The sequence below is a fragment of the Serinus canaria genome, chromosome 24, assembly GCF_022539315.1.
Source record: "Serinus canaria isolate serCan28SL12 chromosome 24, serCan2020, whole genome shotgun sequence".
Taxonomy (NCBI): Eukaryota; Metazoa; Chordata; class Aves; order Passeriformes; family Fringillidae; genus Serinus; species Serinus canaria.
Genome location: NC_066337.1, coordinates 436,911 through 461,839, shown reverse-complemented (window position 1 = coordinate 461,839; position 24,929 = coordinate 436,911). Strand labels below are relative to the sequence as shown.

The window sequence follows — 24,929 nt, the reverse complement described above, 5'->3', positions numbered from 1 at the left end:
AGGAGGAACTGGGGAATGAAACAAGCTGAAAGTTCCAAGGGGTGGTTGCCTCTACAGCTGAAGTTGCAGCTGGGGCATCCTTAGCCTTCTGAGCTGAGAAGTAAATCCTTTCCTGGGGCTTTTGCAGCAATTTGGGGCAATACAAGCCCAGACTTTGGTTAACACTTTTATTGCTGACTGGCTGCCACATAGTCACTCTGACAGTGTTGCCTTTCAGGTCCAAGCACTGCCAGATCTCTGCTCTTTGTATAGCAGAAGACTGACCTTTGATAGAAATAACCTGACTCTCCTTTGTTTAGGCAATAAAGTGAGTGTGTGAGAAAAACCTCACCCCAGTCCTGTTTTGGGTCTCTTCCAAAGTTTGGCATAAATGTTGAAGCAAGATATTTCTAATTTCATTGTGATGAAACTCCAGATCTTATTGGTTTTATGCATTCTGAAGGCTTCCTTCAAGTCTTGCTACCACAGCTTTGACTGGTTTAAGTTGGTCTGGAGTTTCTGCCTTCAATAAAATGCTGGTAAATTACACCTGGTAAGATTTTAGTCCCTTATTGTTGTGTGATTTTTCCCTGACAATAGAATGTAACTCAATCTCAGCAGTCTGTGGTCCAGCACCCTGTGAAACTTTGGGTATGACATTGCAAGGTTTAGCATTTTAAGCACTGCTTTGGAGTGCAGTGTTGGGTCCAGTGATGGTCCAACTCCATTGATCCAGTCTGATGGTCTGTGGGCTTGGAAGGAAAAGGAGAGCAGCAGGGCATGAAGTACAGCTGCTTCTTATAAATCAGCACACTAGAAACACACTTCAATTATACAATCGAGAGGAATAAAGAGAAATTAGGCCTTGCCACAGTTGTCTGGATATTTGGACTCTGTTCCTAAATGTGTTACTAACTCCTGTGAAACTAACTCCTGGGAAAACTCCTTTCAAACTCTGTGTGCTTGAGATTTCCCATTTACAGAAACACTGGCAATGGTGTAAGGCTTAATTAATGATGAAGAACACTGCATTGCTTTGAGAGCTGCTGCTGCAAAAAAGGACAAGTCTCGCCATTATTAGTAGTATTGTTTCATCTTTAATCTATCAGATTACATAAATTTAGGCAGATGCCTTAAAGCATTGTGTGTAGAGGAAAGCCCTCTAAAGGAACACATTCCATTTGCCTTTGTCTTGGACTAAAATATAATTGTGTATGAAGATAGGACAGCTATTTCTGAAAAGGAGATACAAAAGGGTAGGAAAGAAGCTAGTGCAGCACTAGAAAAAGAAGAGATGGGAGATAGCTTCATCCAAACTGATAGTGAATCCCAAACTGGCCTGTTGAAAGTATGCCATAAACATTTAGACATTAAGAGGCTGTGAGACAATGGCTGTTGTTCCCTGAATGCAAATGTAATACCTTGAAATCTGAGATATTAGCATTTACTGGTCTTCCTTTTTAGCCTGTAAGTCTCAAAGGTGTTTTAAGCATCAGCTGGACACACAAACTCATCTGCCTTTTTCAGGCAACCTTATCCAACTGATCCATAAACTGTTTCAGAGGCTGGAAGTCTTGACTTGACTGTTTCTGTGGGAATTGGAGATTAGGGCACCTGTGGAGATTCTACAGGGTACTTTTAACCTAATGTGGACATGATGAACAGAATTATACTGGTGATTAATGGATTTAGAAAAGAGTAGTATGAAACCATGTTGCCCTGTAATATTATGAGTTATCTATATACATTTTCCTATCCTTAATCCTTCTCCAGGGCCTCGTACAGAACTTTCTAGGCTCTGTCTTGGGCTGCCACCATTTGTTGCATTGCACTGCAACAGCTGTGACATATCTGCTGCATTTTGATGAAATTACTGGAACCGGAATCACCAGTGGTGCAATTATTCCTTATACAGATGATTTAATTACAGCAGTGCTATGTTACAGGGTTAATTAATTGTTGCTTATTAAGTGCTTTGAGACTTTTGAATGATAGATGCTATGTATGCGCAAGGCATCATTATTAGTTATTAACAGCAATGCTCCCTGCTATTTGGAGGGTAAAAATAATTTAGTTTCATTATGAAATATTAAATTTGAGTCTAGTCAGATGCATGGCGCATTTCAGGTTGCAAGTGAAAAGCCAAGTACATACTTAGGTAGTGATGCACTGTGCCAAATTCGGCTTGTGGGAGTGGTTCCCATCAGTTCCCATTGGAACAGAAAAGAGGTGGAAATGCAGCAGGTTGCAGAATCTGGAGGAGGGGATGGTGTGGGAGATGTTCCTAAGATTTCAGTAAAATCAGTAAGTAATGGAAGAATTTACAGGAATATTGAGGTACAGGCTCTAATTTAATGATTTAGCCACAGTAATTGAAGCGCATCTACTGCCTTCAGAGCTACCTTCTCCTTTTGATGCTTTTTCCTAAAAATTTTCTCCACCAGCAGCAGCTGTAGGCTTGCCTGAGCCCATGGACAGTGTATCTGTGTGGAAAATGAGGCTTCCTAAGCTCTTGTATTTATCCTGGCACTTAGGCTGTAGTGCTATGACTAGAGAGATTTTTCATTGGTTCTCAAAATTTAATAACTCAGTGCGTCAAAATATGAGCTGTTCAATTACTGGAATTCTTTTACTCATTTCAGAGAGAGCTCTCTTCCCTTTGCTCCTTCTCGCTACACATATTCTTTCTTATATTGAGGAATAAACTTATTTACTGATGAGAGAGGAGGAAGAGACAGACATTTGTCCTCATGTTGCTTCCCATGAAGGAGCACAAAGTGCCTTAAGACTTGTTTCCATGCCTGAAAGTTCAGTACTTGTCTCCATCCCAGAGATGAGCCCACTGACCGGGGGTGTTTGTGTGAAGGTTCTGCAGTGCCTCAGAGAGAAAGGAGAAAATCACAAAATGAGTTCTGTGAATCCTGTGCCAAGCAAAAACGACTGACATCATTAAAATTAAAGTCTGTCTCTAGGAAATTTTCATGGACACGGATAAGTAGCAGTTCTTCAGGGTGCTGATCCATCACACAGGGGAGAATTGGGGAAGGTGTGAGTACAGGTGCCTTAAAACATCCCCTGAGCTGGGGAATCTGGGCAGTGGGGCTGGCAAGGGTGTGAAATATGGAGGGTTAGTGCCCACACCTCCTGCTGAATTGCACTGGAGGGGCTGCTCAAACATGTATCTAGGTAGGAGAGAACCAAAGGAGTTGCCAGAGGGTGGAATGGACCCCTGCAGCATGTTTCTAAACTCTTGAACTGTCTAAACCAACCTCTAAATAGAGCTGGAGCCCTACAATAGAGTGTCTCCAACTCCTGTTCACCTTAGGTGTTTGGTTTGTGATTTTCAGTCTTTTCCCAAGTCCCTGTCACAGGAACAGTATTTGTCTTGCCAGCAAGATGCAGAGCTGCCACTTTTCTGCTCAGGTATTCTGTGCAGCACATTCTGAGCACCATGAGTCACTCTGCATGGATGGGTTGTGAGCTGCATGCTTAATGCCTCCTAAGTTCCTGCAAGCCTTAGTCTTGCTCTACTGGTGCTGTAGGAATGAGTTTCACATACCCAATGAATATGTTCAAGAGTCCTGGATGCAGAACTTCCTGATCACAGCTGCTGCAGAATACCCAAAAAGCCATAAAAGTGTGTGTGGTCTTCAGTTCTGCTTGGATAAAATCTCCTGGAAGTAAAAACAACAGCAACAACAACAAAAAATTCCCATACACCTGAGAGCCCTAGATGAAAGCACAGCTTTGGGGGATTTATTTGGTTTTTTTTTTGTTGTTTTTTTTTTTTTTTTGTTTTGTTTTTTTTTTTTTTTGGCTGTTTTTCTTTTGTTTTTTCATCACTGTGCTGTGCAGTGTCCAATTTAGGACTGAATTGTGTCATCTAAGCGAGACAATTTTTAAGAAGTGTGCAAGACTGTCTAAAAGGTTCCTCCCAATGAACTGACATTATCCTCTAGGAAGTTTTCACCAGTTTTAATGGACCTAGACCTCTTCCCATTCTCAATGAGCAAATATCTGGGTCTGTTTTCCAGCTTGATGGCTTTGGGGAGCTTAATTTTGTATGAACTGGCTTTATTATTTTGGTTTTATTTATTATTTTATTCTTTATTTTTATGAAATGGCTTTACTTCCAGAGAGTGGAGATGTCTGTGAGTGTAAATCCCTTTCCACTTGTAGGAACTAGCTATGTATATGTGTATGGGACACAAGGAGGATTCAGCAAGTCTGATGAGAGAAACTTCCTGGGGTGAAGCCTTTTGCTGTTTTTCTGTACAGCAGCTGGTTCTGCTGGGCTATGAATAGGATTTGAGATACTCCTGCAATGCTAATTATGATAATTAAAATACCCCACACATCATTAAGTGAATCAAGGAAAAATCCACCAAAGTTACACTTGACTCTTTATCTATTCTGATCATGCAGGTAGGAATTTCTAACTTCAAAAGCAAGAGTGGGGAGGAAGGGCAATTAAGGCAAATTCCATTGAATTCCTGCTTATCTTGGGCTGTTCTCTAGTATGAGATATTGCAAATACTGTAGCAGGTAGAGATGTGCATTTGTCCCACTTACTGCAACAGCCCAAAAATGCAAATGCTTTCTATGCTGCAATTGTTTTGACTCTGGAGAATTGTTCTTTTCCCTGTGTTCTGCCTCTTTTGGACTCTGATTGCCTGTCAGCTAAGGAATGCTTCTAAGCAGAGACAAAGGGGAATGGCTTGGTGCCCATCTTTGTGGCTGAAAGACTATTTTATTAAATCTTTCTGGACAGTGCATTTCAATTTCTGTTGCTCCAGGGCTCTGGAATCTGAGCCACTCAGGGAAAAAGGCCTCCTGCTCCTCGAGGTGCCAGGAGTGATCTGAGGGGAAATGAGAATGGTGGGCAAGGCTTGTGTCCCAGGATTCAGCCATTGATTTTCACACTGTGGGGATGTTCAGAGACACAGAAATCCCTGTGAGGAGATGCTGGGTGGGTCACACGAGTCACCAGAGAAACACAGTCTCAAAAGAAAAGGCAGAAAGCAAATCGGTTTTCTACGGATGAGTTACCACAGTGACTTATTAAAGATGATCTATAAAATTTGCAGGATCTGGTTTACTATTTTATTCATGAAACCATTCTTTTAACATTCAGCTCTTGCTCATGGGGTGGAAGGGATGGGAAAAGCATCTGCAGCATTATTAGCAGATTTCGAGCAAAAGGGATCCTTTAGCAAGATGTTGTGGAAGTCTGTTGTCTCCCTCCTGCTTGAGTCAGCCCCTCCACCCCAATCTCTTTATTCCCCTGCTTAGTCAGGAGGTTCTAAAACAGATGAAAGCACACAGCCCTAAAAATGCTGACTTCTCAAAGTACTGCACCCTGTCAGTCAGCCACCCAGGAACAGAAGTATTACCAACACATTCCTCATGGTAGACTTTAATCTCCTTCTAAAGCCAAACATGTAAAAGGAAAAATAATTTACAAACAGTGATGCTAAAATTAAAAGCTTAGAAGAAATAATTCCTTATTCAACCTGAAGTGGTTGGCATACAGAAGAAAGAGGAAAAAAAGCAAAACCAGTCTAGTTTTCCCTTTTCAGAATATATTACCTTTTTTAAGCTTGGATAAATCAGCCTGATGTATTAACCTTCCAGGGTGGTGGATGGAGTGCAACCTGCAACCTGGTTTTTGTATCTCACTCTACTTGAGAGCCTTTGCTCACAGGTCACATCTCTCACATTTTAGTATTCCTGGGCAGAACAAACTGTCAGCCCTTTACAGCTGGAATGGGAATAGGTCTTGAGGAATGGTTTCTGGTACTGTTTTCTCCAGGAGTCCCACTGGCATTCCCAGTGATAATAACATACTGCTTCTACTGTTTTCCATTCCATGAGCTGCTCCAGTCCCCTTGGCCTGGGCTTAGGGCAGTCTGGCAGCTCAGTGGTGGAGCAGAGAGGAGATCTAAGGCTACACATACTGAACAGATTCCCAGGAGTGCTTGGAATCTGTATTTGTATGTGGGACACTCAGCTTTCTGGATTTATTCCACATGAATTGGGTTTTGGCACTTCCAGCTGCAGAGAGAAGTGAAAGAACCTGGTTATTGTTGATTTAATGTCCAAACTTTTCCTCCCTTTTAGAAAGGCTCTTTCTGTGTAACTGAGTTCCCTCATTTCCCAGGGTAATTTAATTTTAATTGAAGACTCAATTGTACAGGTACAATTGAGTACAGGTAATACAGTTATATTCAATGAAAAGGAGCTTTATCAAAGGGGAACAGAACAATATTGTGGGGTTTTTCTATTTTATTTGCTTTTGTTTTGCCAGTTGTCTGAGGCACCAGGTTTTGCCTTTCCTGCTGCTGCCCTTCACCCACTGGGCCGGGGCTATGTATGAACCACTAAACATAAGAGAGTGTCAAAAACACTCTCTTATCTCTCTGCCTTCAGTGGGAGATTGTCTTTGATGCATCCTAGGTGAATAGGAAAGAATAATGCATATTCACAGTGGAACACTGCAGCCCAGGCCAGAAAAGGAGCCCAGTAAAAACCCAAACAACAAACCCCTTCTTTGAAATTCACTGATGTTTCTTACCTTCACAACTGTTTGAAGCACCAAAGCTTTTAAAATTTCGTTTAGAGAAGACACTAATAGCACCTGATTCTTCCAATAATGCTTCTTTAAACTGTTTTCCTGTTTTCAATACAAAATCTTGAGGTCCTGTACAAAGCAAGGTCAGTATTCTTCTCTGTTTCAGAACTGAGGAAACTGAGACACAAGCTGAGTGGATGACTAATGCAAGATCACACAGTGGTCACACAGACAACTACAAGATGTCCTGCTTTTGAGCTAATTGATACAATCTGAAATTCACATTATTTTCTGTAACTGTCCTGGTGTGGGAACTCCAGCCTGCATTGCTGTATTAATAGAGGAGCTGTTTTTTCCTGTTTTTATGGCAAAAATGAGTCTGGGAGATCCTGTGGATCTTTGGGGATGGCAGAGAGCACTTTTTGTAAGAATAAAGCCTTGTCTCACTGCTTTCCCTGGGTGACCTGAAACAGATTCTAGTCAAGAGCTCCAAATGAAAGCAGGGCATGAGACCTGACACACACCTTAGGGTGCCAGAAACTGGCCCTTGCTCTGGACCTCTGAAAATTTGCAGAGGGGGACTGTCAGGAATGGAGGAGTGGCTGGTGTGTAGGGAAGAGGGAGCTGGATTGGTGGGGGAGAATGAGAAGGAAGAGGGCAAGAAAAATATGTGAGCACAAGACGTTCAAAGACATTCTTTGGCTTCTTCTGCCTCCTGTGCTGGCTCAGCCAGTGCTGGGGCCTTGAAGACACCTCTTAATCTACATTTCCTTTTCCTCTTTCACTGGGAATGGAAGAGTCATGTGTAGTTGACCCTGCTCGCCCCCTCCTTCCCTCTCCATTTCCTTTCCCAGCAGTGTCTCTCTGGGATACGCAGCCATCTGGCTGTTTATTGCAGCATGAGCTGAACTCTTAGATGTATCCTTTGGAATTTGGTTCTGGTTTAGTGATTTCTCTGTCATTCCTTTGCATTTTCCATACGTCTGGTTCATGCCCCCAGATCCACTGCTGTGTGAGTGCACTCTATCCTTTTGTATCCCACATATTTTCATGTTTCCTCTTTGCCCCAGAACTTCTCAACATTCTTGTTTGGTTTCTATTATTTTTATTCTATTTTTTCTCACGTTTCTCTGCTTCCTGTTAGCACAGGGAGCACCATCACACTCTGAAACAGTGAACTGAGGGTAGGCATCAGCCTCCCTCCAGCTCTAATCCCATCCACCCTGGGTCAAAACAGTAACCTCAGAGGCATAGCTGGAGGCGAAAAGGGAAGGTGCAAACGATTAGAGAGGAAGTTCAGCTTTAAAAGCTTTTAAAGTTCAGCACTGGGATAATCAGCAAGACTTCTTAACCCTCTCCCTTTGTGCTATGAGTAAAATGCACAGTACAGTCTGCTTAACTCCTTCACTGCCAGCGACAAAGTTGTTGGTAGAGACAGGGAAACAAAAAGGAGCATCTCCCATGAAAAATCCATCTGTTCTTTATTGGTAAGAGAGCACGAGATACTGAGAATATAATGATGAAATAGAAGTCTGTCCTGAGTACCTTCATACTCCTTTCCTCTTCCAGCATTTCTCACAAGACAATGTTAGCCATACAGCTGCTGCAAATTGATTTCTTGATGGATTTCTCATGAAAGAAGGGATGGATGCTGAGAATGAAATCTTCATTTGTGTCTGATGGTGAGATAAATTATGACTGAACCTTTCTGTCCTCTCAGATTAATTCTCTGATTCTTAGGGATGTCCTGTGCAGGGCTAAGAGTTGGGTAGGATTATCCTTGTGGGTACTTTCTAGCTCATATTCTATGATTCTCTTAGAGTGTTCTTCTGGGCTCTTTCAGTATGTAAGAGTTTTTCCTTTTCATTTCATCCCTCTTGCTGTAACAGTGAACTTGCCATGGTTGTTTCCTTGTGCTGTACACAATCAGGGCAGGACTGAAGGTACAGCTGATGCTCCTGTGCCATCACAAGTGTTCCATGCAACAAGGAGCCCCCAGGACTGGTGTGCTGGGATCTATGCCAAGGAGGTTGAATAGCCACTGACAACTTAACAGTGGCAAAGGATGTGGAATAATTAAACAACTGTGTCTCATTGCAGCTCATGACAGCTTCCAGATGCTGCTGAAAGTGATTCCAGATGCGTTCTTTGGAACCTCTGGCTGTTGAGAGCACCCATGTCTTGGGAGGGTGAGAGCACATCCTCTTCCCGAGATGCACGTGGCATCTCTGCCTTTCTCCCTTAGACATGAGAGGTCAGCAGTACTTAGAATTACACTCACAGGGCAAAACATTTCCCTGTCCCTCCAGTGCCTCTGTCTTTCCAGGAGCTCACAGATGTGCACAGCTGTGCAGTTGAGCAGGGAACAAAGGGTTGTCTCTGCCTGTCACCTGTAAACCCTTTTCCTTGGGCCCACTGTGTCCCATAGTAGAGACATGCAAACCAAAGCGGCCTTAGTGATTCTCTTGTCTCCCAGCACAAGGCAGGAGCTTCTCCTGGTTAGCCGGATATCCTTGGTTTTCCTGGCCTGATATCTCCCCCTGCTGTTCCCTGTCTTTTTGACGCACGGCATCCAGCCCCATCCCAGCTCTCTTCCACTCCTGCTGGTAACTCTGGTAACTCCAGAGCTGAGGTCGGACGCTGGCGTGGCAGGAGAGCAGAGGTGGGACAGTGGGTGAGGCTCACGGAGCAGGAGAGTGGCTTTAAAGGGAGATCGTGGGCTTGCCTTTGTGAACAAGCTCCCAGTGGGGAAGGACTCAGAAATCAGAGCTCAGCACTGGGAACCCCAAACTCAGGAGCTGAAGGCCACTCTGCTACTGGCTGCAAGCACTTCTCTGTTTCCTCACCTTTAGGACAACACCATCTCCCCATCTCCCTCTTAGTGCTGGGATTAAGTAATTTCTTAAGCTTTGCATAGTTGGTTTTTTTTTTTTTTTTCTTAATGATAGTTTATGCACCAGCCCTGGTGTCATAAAAATCCTTCTTTTGTCCTTCCCAGCATGAACACTTCTAGGCTGAGACTGGTTTATATTTTAGTGGTTTAAAAGTGGTTTCCTTATAATTATGGAGAATATATGGAGTAAGAGGAGTGTTATTGGTGTTCATTCCAGCCCCTTCACTGCACCATGCAAACCACCTAACATAAAGCAGGCGGGCAACTTTCCAAAGGCATGTGCAGGGTAACAGCATTCTGTCTGACTTCTGCCCAGGATGTGGCAGGAGAGGAAAGGGTCTTCATCATCTGTGAGGATGCCCCAGAGAAAAGGAATAACATTAGATCTTGGTGAAAGGGACCATTTTTATTGCACAGGGATTCAACATCTGCACAAAGGATGTTCATCCCAACTGGGTGCCAGCCTAGTAAAAGCACTTAAAAAAAAAAAACAACCCAACTAAATGCACTACAAAGCAAAATAATAAGTAGAAGATTTAGAAATAAAATGCCAAACAATCTTATTAAATCAGCACTTAGATGCTAGAGCTAAATGCATTCAAATTAGATGTAAAACTTTGATGTTGCAGTGGCATACCTCAACAGACTTGTGAATTCTGTATTACAGGTGCCATCACATGAAGGCTTTGTGGATGGTTTTCTAAAGATGATGTTTCACCACAGAATCACCAACCAGAGCAGTCCAAGGACATGTGCATTGAGCCAGTGGATAACTTTATGGTATGTACCTCAACTCCATGAATGTGCTCCCATTGCTTGGTAGGAGGGTGACTGGAAAAAATAAATGAGAAGGCTGGGCTGAGAAAGTTCAGAACATGTGGTCTATGCTTCTGTCCATGGAGGGAAGTGGCTGATGGCTGTTCCATGAGCCTGGGTAGCCCTGTCTGTGGACATTTAGAAACACAGTTATACCAGTAACACTACAGTGCCGGGTCAGTTACAATGGAATTGGCTCTAATGGTTTCCTTTTCAGCTCAAATGTATGGCTATAAACTGACCTGTCCTCCCAAACCCTAAATGAGCTTGTGTTCACCCAATGTTTTCCAGTGCTTTTAGGAATATCATACTTTGATTGATGGAAATCAAACAGAGCTGAGTCCTGTGTGGACTAAATTGTAGGGAAGACCATTAGTGTCTTCCCTGCTTTCTGGGACACAAAAATGTGACTCATGAGGCTGCTCCTGTCTGTGATGAAGAACTATCCAGAAACGTGGATATGCAGGATAGTCCTGATATTCCTGATGGGCAGAAACTGAGGATAAGGCTGGTAGTGACTTAGGAACAGAAGGAAGGAATTACTTAAATTTAGGCAAGATGGTTTCTATAACAAGTATAAAATACTCATCCCAGGCTCATTCCCTAGTCTTCTATTCCACAATTTTTATGGTATTTTCTATCCAACACTGTTACTGTGAGCCTATTGCTCCCTAAGTGTTTTCATAACTCCTTTGAGCAGAAGGATGCAGACTTTGGCTGTGATTTTATTTGGTTCAGCTGGTGAGCCTGTCCTTGGCTTGTCAGGAGACAAGGGGAAATGCTCTATTTAGATGAGCAGAGCTCCTGCAGGGAAGGACTATGACACAAGACATCTGGTTACACTTGGAATGTTGCCGTGAAAATCACTTTTATTTCCCTGGACAAATCTCATCCTTCATCTTTGCCTCCAATTCCCAATACATTAAAAAAAAAAAAAAAAAAAAAAAAAAGAAAGATAATGTTGCCTGATCTCTGAGTGCTGGAGAATGAATCCACAACTACTTACAGGGTACTCAAAGGCTGTGGAAACAAGCTCAAAGAAAAGCCAACCAATAAAGAAAGTGATGAAGAACACAGGCTAATGTAGACCATTCCTTGGCCATGGTACAGCTCAGTATTAATGACTCATGGTCTCATGAAGTGTGAAACACACCCTAGTTTCTGACAGAACAGTAGCTTTATGTTGCATTCTGCATCCAGTGTTCCCAGACATGTACAAAGAAAGGTAGTTTTATGTTTTATACATGTTTGCTTTTCAACCTTCAGAAAGATTTAAGGGGGATTTATTTCAAACCTGCAGCAAAGCCAGTGTTTCTTCCTGAAGATTAGTAATCAGATCCTGTGGCAGCACTTAAATATTTTGGTGATGGGTCCTTTAAAAACATCTTAGATTAGACAGTCAGATAGGAATGCACGATAATAAACTGAGCAGACAGGGCCATGTGCTGAATTACTCGTTATCACTTCAATCCAGGCTGAACACTAATAAGACAGAAAAGTAAAGTGGGCTTCATAAAAGTAATGCTATTTTTTGCTCTCCATAATTGATTATAATACTTGTTGCACTAGAACAATCCAAAAGACAGGACAAGGAATATGTAATTTTATCCTTTCCTGTCTTTTGCTGAATTCCTAAAAAATTGCAGCTTTGAATAGATACGATGATACTCTGAAAGTCTAAATTATGTTCTATAAAAAACTTCGTAAATGGGCCCTCCATGAAATAGCAGTTCTGATGGCAGTGAGGCAGGCTATGTTTCAATGGATGTTAGTGGGAACTCTGCTGCCTCCAGACACAGGATTGGACACTTGTAGAGGGCAACCTGATCCCAGAAAAGCCCTGTGGGATGCCATTCACAGTTATGATTAGAAATGTCCCAGGAATGTGTGGGGAAGGATGAGTGCACAGCCTGCCTGAGGTAGTGCCAGCATGGTCTCAAGCTCTCTTCGGAGGAGCCAGATGGCATTGTGTCTTTTTCCCAGCAATTTTGATTTGATAAGCTTGCCTTTTCCATGTGCTCCACAGTAACAGCTCCCTCTGTCTGGCTGCTAAGGACCTGGGAGAAGGGGGAAATCTGACTCGAATCTTTGCTGTGGCATTCTCAGGATTTGCTGCTGACCCCACACCCCAGTGCTGGCATCCAACACCATGCTGCAGCACTCCAATAGCACAGGGACACCACACTGGACCTTCTAAGCCTGACAGCCAAATTTCCACTCCCATCTTTTTCCAGGCTCTCTGGCAGCTAATGAATCTTTACAAGAGGTTTTCCTTCCTTTTGCCAGTGTAATAAATTTAAAGCCTTGAGATCACTGTACAAAGACCTTACAACAATGCAGCAATAAAAATGTAGTTCTGAGGGCTAAATCAGCCAACAAATTACTGGCTGAGTATAATTTCTTTAACTATTTGTCATTACCTCCCTATATGCTTTAATTACTTTTTCCTTGACATGCAGACTTTGTGATTTACCTGACATATTTACCTTTGAGCTTCATTCAGAATGAGCCCAAACCCAGTCTTGGATTAATTGAAAACATATATTTTTAATTTAAATCCTGTTTTTAAAAGAGACTCGCAGCTGCAAATTTTGCCAGAAGGTGGAACTGAAGCTCCATCTCCCAGCAGCTGCTCCAGCACAACTGACAGGAATGCACTTAAAAGCCTTAGATTCAGTTAGTCCTTTCCCTCTTTCTCTCGAGGCAGCTGCTGGAAAGAAGTCTGTCTAACATTCCGAGTGGATTAATTATTCTGTTAGATCCGTTTCACCAAAATCCAATGATCTAGACATCATATCAAGTCTGAAAGGACTTTTAGTACTCATTTAAAATCACGAAGATTTTATTATTACAGATACTGCCTGAAAGCTTTCCTTGTTCAGTGTTTTGGCACTTTAGTTTCTCAGCAGTCAGAGTTTATCAGGCAAAGATGTGATTATTTCTAGTAACAGAACTCAGGGAGCTGATACTTTAAGCAGAGTGTCAGCACATTTTGCAATTAATTATTGGATCATATTATTCAGTGAGAGCCCATTCTAGAGGCATTGATCAAGATGCAGACCCTGTATATGAGGTTGTTCCTTTTCATCTGTATACAGAGTTCTCCAGAGAGCTGTCAAAGCAGAGAAGAGCAACAAAAAAGGTGTGCTGCAGCTTTCCTGTTGTCACAGTGCAAGTGGCAAATGGCACAGCAAGAATTGCATCCATCTCCTGAAACAGAGATCTTTGCAGACAGCACTGCACCTTTCCAGGGCACAGCAATTAAATTTATTAATTGTTCAGTTTAGCAACAGACCCATTATCTGTCCCTCCTGTTTTTTACTTTTCTCTCCCCTCCCTTCACCCAGAATCTCAAACTACAGCCAATTCAGTACCTCTTTTTGGGGAAGAGCAGTGCTCAGAGAGACTCACAGCCTTAAATGTAATGGAAACATTTGCTAATGAATGAGCCCTCGTTATGCACATTACAAGGAAACACTTAATTGACAGTGGCCACCAGATAACAGGGTTTAATTAATAAATCTATGTGGCGTCACATACACCACAGGAAGGGATTACAGGGGTTAAAGTGTCTGTCTGGTGGACTTTTATGGAGGAGTTGTGTAGCCTGTCTTTTAACATGAATAACCCACGTGTCTATGACCTAACACTTGCAAAAGGAGGGTCATTTGGTTCTGAGAAGACAGCAGCCCCGTCTGGGTGTTTGAACATGGCATCTGAAGCACACCAAAGGCACATTTGTTTTCTTGCCTCTCCAGCCAGCATCTGGGTTCCTATGCTGCTGTCTGTTCTACTGCACACACAGCCCTGAGTTGGACAAACAGGCTTCTCAAACTCAGCAGTTAATGACTGGGTCATCAGTGCCTCAGACAAGCTGTCAGCAGCCACTCCCCTTTGGGAGCATGCTCCCAAAATGGGGACTTGATAACTGTATTGATAAAATAATGAAGCTCTGCTAACCTTCCCCTATTAATACAGTGACTCCATATCCAGTGGGGAACAAGGCTCTGGAGATCCTACTGCAGTCTGTTAGGGGCTATGGATTGCTGTCACTCTGACCTACAAGCTGTGCTCCACGTTTGCTGTGTGATGTGAAAAGGGCACAAGGAGTCCAGGACTCCTGTTCACTCTGTTTTTTTGGTAACACTGGAAGGTTCCATGCCAATGGCAGGGGCTAGAACATGGTGAGCTTTAAGGTCCCTTCCAACCCAAAGTATTCTGTGAGTCTGTGATTGTCATCCTTCTCTATTTGCATGCTCATTTTAGAGCTGAAAGTGCTTTTTTATGACACACCAAGGGGTAACATTCACAACCACCACCAGCCCAGGAACACTCACCTTTTCCACTCTGCTCCTGCTTGAATGCTCATCACCCTCAGAAATCCCTGCAGAGGGGTCAGAAAGCAGCAGTTGTCCATGTGAACCTTTTCTTAGGAGAGCTGTACCTCCCTATATTGGCTGGCCAAGCCCTGTGGAACCAAACAGAACCAGCCCCATTTATCCCAGCCCATGGGTCAGGCAGCACATCTCCTGTTACTCTTGCGTGCAGAGTGACAACTGGGCAAGAGGGGAACAAAAGCTCTCTGTCTGAAGTGGTGTCTCAGACCCAGAGAGCCCTGTGGGTCATGGCAGAGTTGTTTGTTCTCCTACACACAGGAACATCTTGGAGAAATGTGGCCATACCAGTTCTGCTGAGAACAATTAGGGACAGAAAAGTCTTTAACCTGCTCTTTGCCTTCCCAGCAATCAGTTGTGGCTTACCAGTACAACCCCAGTCACCATCCTTTGCCTGAATGAAGACGTCATTGTCCTGCCTTTAGTATAGATACTTAAAAAATAAATTTAAAATCACACTAAGTTGAAAAGAGCAACTTTTCTCAAGGATGCAGGTCTTTATTGTTAACCAGTTACTTATTTGACCAAGAAAACAGTTGGACCATGGAGACCTAATTAGCTGGTAATCGTTCTCAAGCTTTGCCTTATCTGGATCAGAAGACATATCTTTATCCTGTATCAGTAAAATCCCATTGCAGACAATGGAACAGGAGTCATCTGTAAAACTGGATTCTGTTCACAATCCAAATATTCTGGGAGAATGGGGGTTTTCACACTCAGGTCTGCAGAAACATCTCACTGCAATTACTTTATTACTATTAATTACTACCAGGCTATGAAGGAGTAGTAATGAGTTGAAAAGAAACATGGTTTACTAAGAAAAACTGTGTATTTTGATTTATTCTCTAGCTGCAGCTGCATAATTTCTTTCTGTTCTCTTAATAGGAGACTTTCCATAAGCCTTGACTTTTGTTCCACGTGTTAGTATACATACCTACTTTAATGCTTCTATATTAATATTCTTCTAGACTTAGAGCTACAGCTGTGGTAAACCATGATTTTCTTTAATACACAAAGCACAGAATAGGACACAGAGACGGATTAAGACTAAGGAGTCTCCAAGTGTTCCCCAGCCCCTGTAGCTTATAAGGATATTTCCTGCCTACACCAGGGATCCATAGCTGATGAAAATAAAATTTTGTGTGAGCTAGAAAGACTTCAGAAACATTCTTTTTTCAGTGCTAAAAATACATTCATGGGAAATTTAGAACTGAGAAAAAAAGAGCTCTGCATAATAAAGAATGATCTATAATAATATGCCCTTACTATAAGAGCTCAGACTTTTTTTTTCTTCATGGCATCCTTCTAGGTCAACATTGTGCAATTATAACCTATATTAACTTGTTTTACACTAGCCTTGCCTATTTTAACAGTTGAAACACTTTGTTTTCAAGTGCTGACATTAACATTGAGCTATTAACACAATATAACCAGCAACCATAACTATTACAGCTCTCTTAGACTGTCCTGTCCCCTTCTTACAGTGCAGAAGGCACTTAGCACAATGACCCCTTGTTATTGCTTGCAGGTGGAAGTGTGAGGACTTGGACATCTTATGAAAAGGGGAAGATGAACTTTCCTTCTGTTTATTTATCTTTATTTCTTCTCTTCCTCATAGCTGGAAGACTTTCTCAGCAGAACATGGAGTCCTGATTGGGAAAGGAAGGTGTTGCCCCAAAACGAGAGCATAAAATGGAGCTTAGCCATGAAGAATTTTAATGTAAAATATTAGTAGGAGCATCTCTGGAATATGAAGAAATGCTAATGGCAAGATTGGTGGCAGACAGGGAGCAGGGACAAGCTTTCAGGCTGAGTCTAGAGACCTTTCTTTTCTGCATTAAGGATACTCTGCAATTGCTGCTGTTGTTTCCTCCAGCAGGAAAGTGGAACATTTTCTACCCTGGGAAATCTTTGAAATGGGTGGAAGGCAAATGAGAGCAATTCTGCCTTGCAAGCAGACATGATGAAGATCTGTGCAGTCTGTGTTAAGCCCTGAGTGAAAGACACTGCTCAGTTATCAGCTGAGACAGCCCAGAGGCTCCTAGCAGCTGTAAAATCCATGGCAGTAAGGATTAAAGTCTTTCAGAATGCCATTGGAAAAGGACTGGGGAGAGCAGGCAAGGAAATAGGTAATGGTGAGAAGGAAAACAGCTCAGGATCATGCATAAAGCTGAGACTATGAGCAGAAAGATGGGACAACTGTGTTAAGGGACTTGGGGGTGCTCCTTAAATAAGGGGATTGGACACACTGGGCACAAATACCAGTTGTTTGATGTCCTACTCCCCCCTTGCACTGATAACACATTGAAAGCTCTGCGGCTTAACTATTGGCACCAGGGTCTTAACAGCTACGTGTATTTGAACATACTAATTACAGGGAATGGCAACGGAATTAGAGCTGATTCCTCCCTGTTCCTCACTGGCTGGTTTGCCTGATCCCGAGGCTGGGGTCAGGGCCTGTTTCTGCATGGAGCTAGGATTACCCAAAAATCTCTTGTCTGCATTGCAGGGAAGGGAAGTAAGGCAGAGCCTGGAGCTGAGCAATGGCAAAACCTGATGGATTGCAGATTCCTGCAGGTGCCTCAGTGCTGTTAAGCAATCTAGAGTGTGACAGATTTGCTTCTAGAGTAGCACTGGTATAGCCAGGTCATTTGTCAGGGTCAAACCTTTTAGTCCAGGGTTGCTCTGAAGGTTTGTGCGTTCTGAGCAGTTCTGACTGAGCTGGGACTGAAGAAACTGAGTGCTCTGCAGGCAGCCCCACTGTCAATGCAGAGTGTCCTCTGCAGCATTCCCAAACCCCTGGAGCTGGGTGCTGCCTCCCAGCTGATGTTGAAATACCCAACTGCAGCAACCCAGGCAACAAATCCTTCTGGGAATGGCACAGTTCTCCAACTCTGATGATGAAATTGGTTCCTGAGCTCTTACACAAGTAAGTATTCTATGACTTTGTGGAAGGTCAAGGAATGACACAGAGCATCATAGGGAGTCAAACCAGGCACTTTAAATAGGAGAGAGACTCCTCTGTGTTTCAAGCTCCAAACCCTGCCTTGGCTGGCTTCCACACACACAGTCAGTCCTCTAGAGGCCTGCTCGTCAGGAGAGGAAATTTGGCCAGGACCTCTGTAAACGACTTCTCACTGTAGCTGAGATTTTGCTCTTTCCTTATTTAGAAGGAATTAATCTATTTATAGGCATGATTAGGCTCTTCCTCTCTGTCCTTCCCTTAGCATTAGGCAATGAAAATCCTGGCTTTACCTGTGGATGCAGGAGTGCTACAGTTAATTTTGATATGCTCTGTTATTTATTGAGTCCCAGAGCCCCTGTGTCTCCTTGTTTGTCCTTGTAATAATTAAGTACAAGTTTATCTACAGCAGTTAACTGCAGCAGCACAGCACCTGGTAAGTGAAGAGCAAGTCCTGGACTGTTCCAGCATACTGGGATAACTGGGCTTCTGGCTGTCAGCTCTTGGCTCTCTGCAGCCTGTCAGGAGGGGAAGCTTGAGCAGTTCCTGTAGGACACCCAGACCCTGGGCTCCCTGGAAATGGGGGTCCTGGTTTCCCTTGGATGACTGTACAAAGATCAATCTGCAGGTTTGCAGAGCCCAGAATGATGAAGGCTGTCTAGAAACCATTAATAAAGATCAGAACATGATGGCATCAATAACTCCCTTTGGGCTTCTTGCAGGCTGAGATAGTGGCAGATTGTCAAAATTACTTAACGTCCTGGAACACCACCCATTCCAGTATGAATAGGTTTCTTGTGTACAACTCACATGATCCTGGTGTTTTCCTGGTGTCTCTATGGAGACTGGAGACATTCATCTGATCTATTGGTTGGGGATCTTTGCTGCTTTCAGGTAAATTGTCTTGTAGAAATAAAGAAAGCAGAGATAACCCTCTGAATAATGAAGCATCAGTCACAGAACACCAAAGCATCCTGGCTGTTTTATAGAAGAAGTTGCAAATATTTTGATTTTTAACACACTACCAGCTTGGCAGAGATTTAGCAAGACTTGTGCAAAAATAATTGGCCTTAGGCAAAGCTGGATGAAGCATTCACATGTGGATCCTCATCCAAATGAGGCTGGAGCATGGATTAAAGAGTGAAGTAGTGTTAGATTTGGGAAGTCTTCCCTGCCAAAAATTGGGGGTGTTTTTTGAAAGATGTTCCAATTCCAAACACTCTCATTCTCATGAGATTAGATGCTTCCCTTCACAATTGGCTCCAGTCCCTCTAGGAAAATGAGTTAAATGAAATTGTTGTTACCTTGGCTATATTAAAATACTTTTCTCTGTTTTCACTGGCATCTCGGAGAGGAGAGCAATGTGGGTAGGAGGAGGATGATGGCTGGGCACTTCCTTCCCTTTAAGGGTGAATTGTCACAGCAGTGTGGAATTCATTGGAGAAAGGGGAAAAACACTGTTTATTGTCCCAGGAATATTTGGGATGAAAAGTAGGGGACCAGGTGCTTCTGTCTTGCCCAAATTGGACCCTCAGGTGGCACAGAATGTTCCTTTGCATTCCTGGTTGCCACTCCCAAGCTCCTTAGCCCTAGTGTGTAAGTCCAGAATGTAGCCTCTTAGCTATAGCCTGGAAAAACAAATCCCACTCGCTGAAAGATGGGCTCTGTTCCTTGGCATGACCTCTGATGTATGTGGTGTCTGTGCAACTCCCAGAAAATCAGAGCCACCCCATAAATATCTCTCTGGATGCCTCAGTTCTGCCAGTGGGTCTGTCTCAGGATTCATAGTAACTTATTCCTTCTGGTTTAGTTCCTTGGTGCACTGCATAGTGGCACAGTAATGCCCTGGGAGCTCATGGAAATACTCCAACTCCAGTGCCAGAGTCTGGTTGCAGGGTTTTGGTAGCAACAGGTAGGAAGGAGAAGCTGCTCTGGTATTGTGTGTCTTGAAAAGAGGTAACTTGGAAAAAAATTAACACACTGTATCACAGCCCCCAGTGTGCTGTGGGGGAAAAAAATGAGGTCACAGAGGAAAATTCTGGGATTTAGATTCTGCTGTGCCTGGAGAGGACATGATGGTGAGTGAGATCTGGCTTCTGTCCCATGCATTAATAGAGGGAAACTCTGCCTCAGTTTCTCTGCATTTACAGTTTCTCTGTAAATCTGAGGACATATCTAGGTCTCCTTTTTAAGAGGTTTTGCTAGTGTGTCATGAACTTTGCAGGTTTGTGTATTCTAAGCCTGCTATCAGCACTGATAAAAATTGTTATTAGCTGTACTCTTACTTTAAATCAGAGCATCTTAACTAATTTGGGGACCGGCCAGTGGCTCCAGTCACATGATGAATACCCTTATACTCTATTTCTAGATGATTCAAAGTTGGCTCTAGGCAACTGAGATTAGGTTTAGGGCTTGAGGCAGATCAGGAAATAAAACAAAGGTGTCCCAATTGATAGTTCAGCTTTCAGTATAATTTTATTGAAGAAAGTAACTCCAGCTTCGGTTTATTCTGAGCATATCAAGGACACCTTTGTAGTGTTGCTGTCCTAAGCCCAGGGCTGTCTATTAAGGGACAAAACTGGAGCCAGGAATGGTTTGTAACCACACAAATGCTGCAGCATCACAGTGGGGGGATAGGGAGTAAGAGGGGAATCATTTGGACTCAGAGTGAGGTCTGGGGACACTCAACGAGGTTGCAGACAGATTTAAGGTGACAGGGGAAATAATGTAATTGAGGATTTGAGACTGAAAAGCTTTGGGGACTGAAAAAAAAAATCCTAATGAAACTGCTGGACTTGGAGCAGTCATATTCCATAGTCACTTAAGCCAGGAATGAAATTTGGTTGTAAAGATAAGCTGGGAGCAAAGAGCCCCCCTAAAGGTGATGGGGGTGTGTGAGCTTATGCAGTTGCAGCTCTGCAATTTCTGTTTCCTCGGCTGCTCAGAGGTATCATCTCATCATCTGCAAAGGGGCCAAGGTGAAGCTCAGGATCAACAAACACTTTCATTTCTTTTCCATCCTCTGCCTTTAAAAGGTTTTCCAGGAGGCGGGGAGGAGACCCTGCTCAGAGGTGACTTTCTCTCAATGAGCATTTCTGTCAGGGGAATGCACAGCACTGAGGGTCTTCCTTAGCCACCCATCAGGTGGGTTTTCTTTCTATGTGCATGTGTTAGAAGTTTTACACTCTCCCTGGCTTAAAAAAAGATCTTCCTGGGCAATGCCCTTTTCTCTGGCATGGGGCAGATACTAGAAACTCACTTTATGTGAGGCAGATGCTGAGATCTTTTACTCAAAGGGATTTTTATGCACTGAGACCTTCATGCTAAGAGGACAAAGCCTCTGGATTCCCTGAAGCAAAGCAATGGGCCAAATTGTGCCTTCCTCTTTCTAGCCACACATTTGATTTTTCTATACTGGATCAAGTATCAAGCCCAATATCATGCTGAAAAAGGCATACACTTGAGATTAGAGTGTTGGTGTTTAGCAGGATTGATTATGTCTGTACAGATCTGTTTTCAAAGGTGATTGCATTTCACTGGAAAAGGGACTTTTCTAGTGATTAAAAATGCTAATTCCAGGGGCTTGTGAAAGGTATCTTTGCCCTTTTGCTATAGAAACAGGAATTCAGACTAAGAGCCAAGGCACTTTCTGACTTTGGCATTTTAGTTCATCCTGCCCATTCTGTCCAAATAGGTTTGCATTTTAAATTCTTGTGGAAACTGGGAGCTGAAAACCAAACAGACACAATTCTTCTCGTCAGGTAAACAATTCTAGTGTGCTTGGCAATGTACAAATGCAGCAGCAAAGTGACCACAACCAGATGACTCTGCCCTAAGCGGAGCCACTTGGGTACCACCTAAATCACAAATTTAATAATACAGCAGCAACTTCATTCTTCTTCCCTTAATCACTGCCTCTCATGGTAATGTTTGTGCTGGGACTAAACAAGTCAACTGAAAGGTGCTTAATCATTTTCCCAAGGTGCACCGCACATGCGGGGCTCTGGCACTGCACACAAAAGGCCTGGTAGCACAAATTGACTCCAAATTAAAACTAGCTGTCTCCAGAAACCCAAGTTTAGAGAGAGTGCTGCCATATCTCTTCTGATTGAACACAACTGCCCTCCTGGACAATGTATTTCCAGCTCTCTGGTGCTGGGCTGACCTCCCTGCTTTTCCTTAGAAGTTACTTGTTACTGACTGACAGACTCACAGCAGTTCTATTTTCCTCAATTCTGATTGCAAAAATGCTTTAGTCAGTAAAATGGAGGATCGTGTCCCTTGGATTAATTCCCTCTTTGAAAAGGGCAGAAATCCTGGTCCCTGGCTACCCAGCTGCCATTTGTGGGCATACAGACTGTGTCAAATCTCCTGCCCTCCAAACCTTCCCGAATACACCTTTCACTTCCCAGCCTCCGGTCTGGTCCCAGCTCTCAACCACAAGAGAAACCTCAGGGAGAAGCACTTATCAGCAAGGCTGTCCTACATGGGAAGAGTCCTAGGGCTCCAACAGCTGCTCGGGGTTTGAGTCCCCTTGGCAGATGTTCGCTACTCCAGCCACTTCATTAATTTTGGAAACAAAACCCCTGATTATTCCTGACCAAAGCACCCCCTTTTTGATTGACAGCCAGTGTGTGTTTCATCCGACATAACCCACCGTATTGCTCTGGCCACTTACTTTTAAAAAACCATTAATAAAAAGAAATAAAGTTTCTAGAGATGTGTTAGTGTGGGCTAATCCCACCTGCCAGTTCATCTGCTGGGGCTCAGGTGAGGGCATCACATTTCTAGAGTATGGACAGAGGTGCCAGCCACCCACCTCTGGATATTCAGCCCTTCAGATGTGAGAAAGAAACATTTAAACATAAGCAGAGTCTCTCGTCCCGTGAGCTTGGGAAGCCCACGGTTTGCTTTCCCTCTTGATTTCTGGGCTGGATCTAGTCAAGCTCCTGAAATACTCTTCAGGAAACATTCCTCTGCTGCACTGTGTCAGGATTTTCAAAGGCAAGAAAAGCAGGATAAATTTGAAGTGGGGGTAGGGTGGGCTGCAGCTCCTGGCTGGACCCCGAGGAAACATAAGTAGTAAAATGCCATTTGCTGCTGCTTTGGGGCTTAAATCAGTGGCTTGCTTACTATTGCTTCCAAAATATTCTTTGCGATAATTATTAGAAAGTACTAATTGCTAAAATTAATGTTGCTGGTAATTACTTTGTTTCCTAAAAAAAAAGAAAAAGAAGTGTCTGAAAAAGATGAAGAAAATATGCTCCTGAAATGGTTGATGTCCGATTGAAGAGGTGAGTACTCTTAAAACTACAGTCATAACAAAATCAGTCCATCTGCTTAAATAGCCGTTGTTTATTTAGGAATTAAAGCAGCAGTTTAAGTAATTTAGAAAGAGTTATAATGTGGTGGAGGCGAGAAGTTCTTGAACTCCTTAGTTGTTATCATTCTAGGTAAATTCCTCATCAGAAGATCACTTTAGTTTCTCAAAATAAAAAGAAATAAAACCATTTCCAAACAATTTATTTTAAATGAGAATGTCATCCCAATGGTTTAAAATTAGCAAAACACTTTGCTTTACATTTGTTTCATTATAATTTGCTGTGCTATATTTAAAAAAAAATATAATAAGGTTTTAAGAAAAAAACTTCAATGGCTGTATCACAAGTCTGATATATTCTTGCATCTGCCTTCCAGTTCAGTGTGTGGACAATGAAAGCGTCTTATTTTGATTTTGAGTCCCTATAAATGAACAACTATATTGCTGAAGTTAAATGAAACTTTGAATTGAAAAAAAAAGTAGTGCTTTTACAAAAGAGGTTAAAGATAGTTTCCAGTGTTTTGAAGGATTTTAAAAAATACAGTTGAAAAAATAAAAGTGGTTCAAATCGTTGATGAGAGCTTGAAATGATTGTTGCCTTTTGCAAAAACAGATTGAGTTTTCTGTTATTAAAATAAATGTTTGCTGCCATTTGGATTGCCAAAGCATGAGAATCGAAGGATGTCTGATAACTTTTTGCAGATTATATTTAAATCCTTGTGTGAAACCTGCAAGTAATATTTTTTGGAGGGTGGTAAATCTCCATAATGAGCCTCTCTTTACCCATTTTAAGTTAGTGAGCTGGCTGGGCATTCTGGAAAACCTGCAGCAACCAGTTAATCCAGAGGATTCCTCCTGATACACCTTTCCATGAGTAGGGTGTCCTGGTGATTCCTGTTGCAGGCCACGGAGATGAGAAAGAAAATTCAGCCCACAGCCTGGTAGGAAAACTCCCAGTGAGGAAGCCTCAGCACCCCTCAGCAGAAGGGGCTGAAAGCTCAGTTTTGCAAAAATCCAGCTGAACTAAGCAGGGATCCGCCAGAAAATAATCTCAGACGTGAGGTCCAAGTAAGGTCGCTCCAGAGAAAAAAAACTGCTACCCAGTGCTCCTAGGCAAAGCACCTATAAACAGGATTTTTTCCCGTCTGCCACTTTCCAGCACTTTGCGGCTCGGGAATAGGTTTGACGCCGGTCGGGGAAAGCTGTCGGAGCCGGGGAGGAGGCACTCTCCTCCGGCAGCCCGCGTTTTAACTTTTTTAGATAATTACAATCCAGAGAAGAGGAGGAGGGGGAGAAGAAGGAAAAAAAAAAAAAAAAAAAAAAAAAAAAAAAAAAAAAAAAAAAAAAAAAAAAAAAAAAAAAAAAACCACACACCCCACAACCTTAAAATAGCGAGCAGGGAGGGGAGAGGAGCGGCGGATCCTCCCAGCGCGGCGCAGGGTAACAATGGTGCTGGCGGGGAGCAGCGGGCGCCCTGATTGACAGCCCGAGCCTCCTAAAAAGGCCGCGGAGCGATGGGAGAGATGCTTATCGCCGGCTTTATATAGCGGGGAGCCGGCGCCGCGCCGCGCGGCCCAAGCGGCGGGAACAGCGTGGACACAGCGGGGACAGGCTCGGAGACAGGCTCGGCGAGCCGGGCGCCCATGCGAGCCGGGCGCGGCTCTGGCCGCCCCGCAGGGGTCCCGCCATGCACGGCCAGCCCCAGCCCGGCCCCCAGCCCCCGGCACGGCTGCCCGCGTCCGGCCGGCCCAAGGCAGGCAGGAGGCGCTACAAGACCTTCATGATCGACGAGATCCTCTCCAAGGAGACCTGCGACTACTTCGAGAAACTTTCCCTGTACTCCGTGTGCCCGTCGCTCCTGGTCCGGCCCAAGCCGCTGCGCTCCTGTGCCGGTAAGCGTGAGGCCAGGGGTGCCCGCAGCGGGGATGCGGCGGGCGCGGAGCGGGGTCTCGGGCAAGCGTCTCCTGCATCTCCCACTCGTCTCCCCCAAACCC

At 43.5% G+C, this 24,929-nt stretch overlaps 1 protein-coding gene and 1 long non-coding RNA gene across 2 annotated transcripts in view; one reads left to right on the top strand and one right to left on the bottom strand.

The window, feature by feature from the left end:
* Nucleotides 1–2,732: 2,732 nt before the first annotated feature.
* On the bottom strand, nucleotides 2,733–14,850 carry LOC127060423 (uncharacterized). Its single transcript, XR_007779474.1, has 3 exons — nucleotides 14,597–14,850; nucleotides 3,539–3,653; nucleotides 2,733–2,848 (listed from the first exon to the last, which is right to left on the bottom strand). It is a non-coding gene; the product is annotated as an uncharacterized LOC127060423 (long non-coding RNA).
* Nucleotides 14,851–24,607: 9,757 nt separating this feature from the next.
* BARX2 (BARX homeobox 2) overlaps nucleotides 24,608–24,929 on the top strand; it is a 33,065-nt gene continuing 32,743 nt past the window's right edge. The window contains exon 1 of the mRNA XM_009097866.4: nucleotides 24,608–24,827. Coding sequence (XP_009096114.2) covers nucleotides 24,623–24,827 — 205 coding nt within the window. The 5' untranslated portion in view covers nucleotides 24,608–24,622. The remainder of the gene's footprint in view (nucleotides 24,828–24,929) is intronic.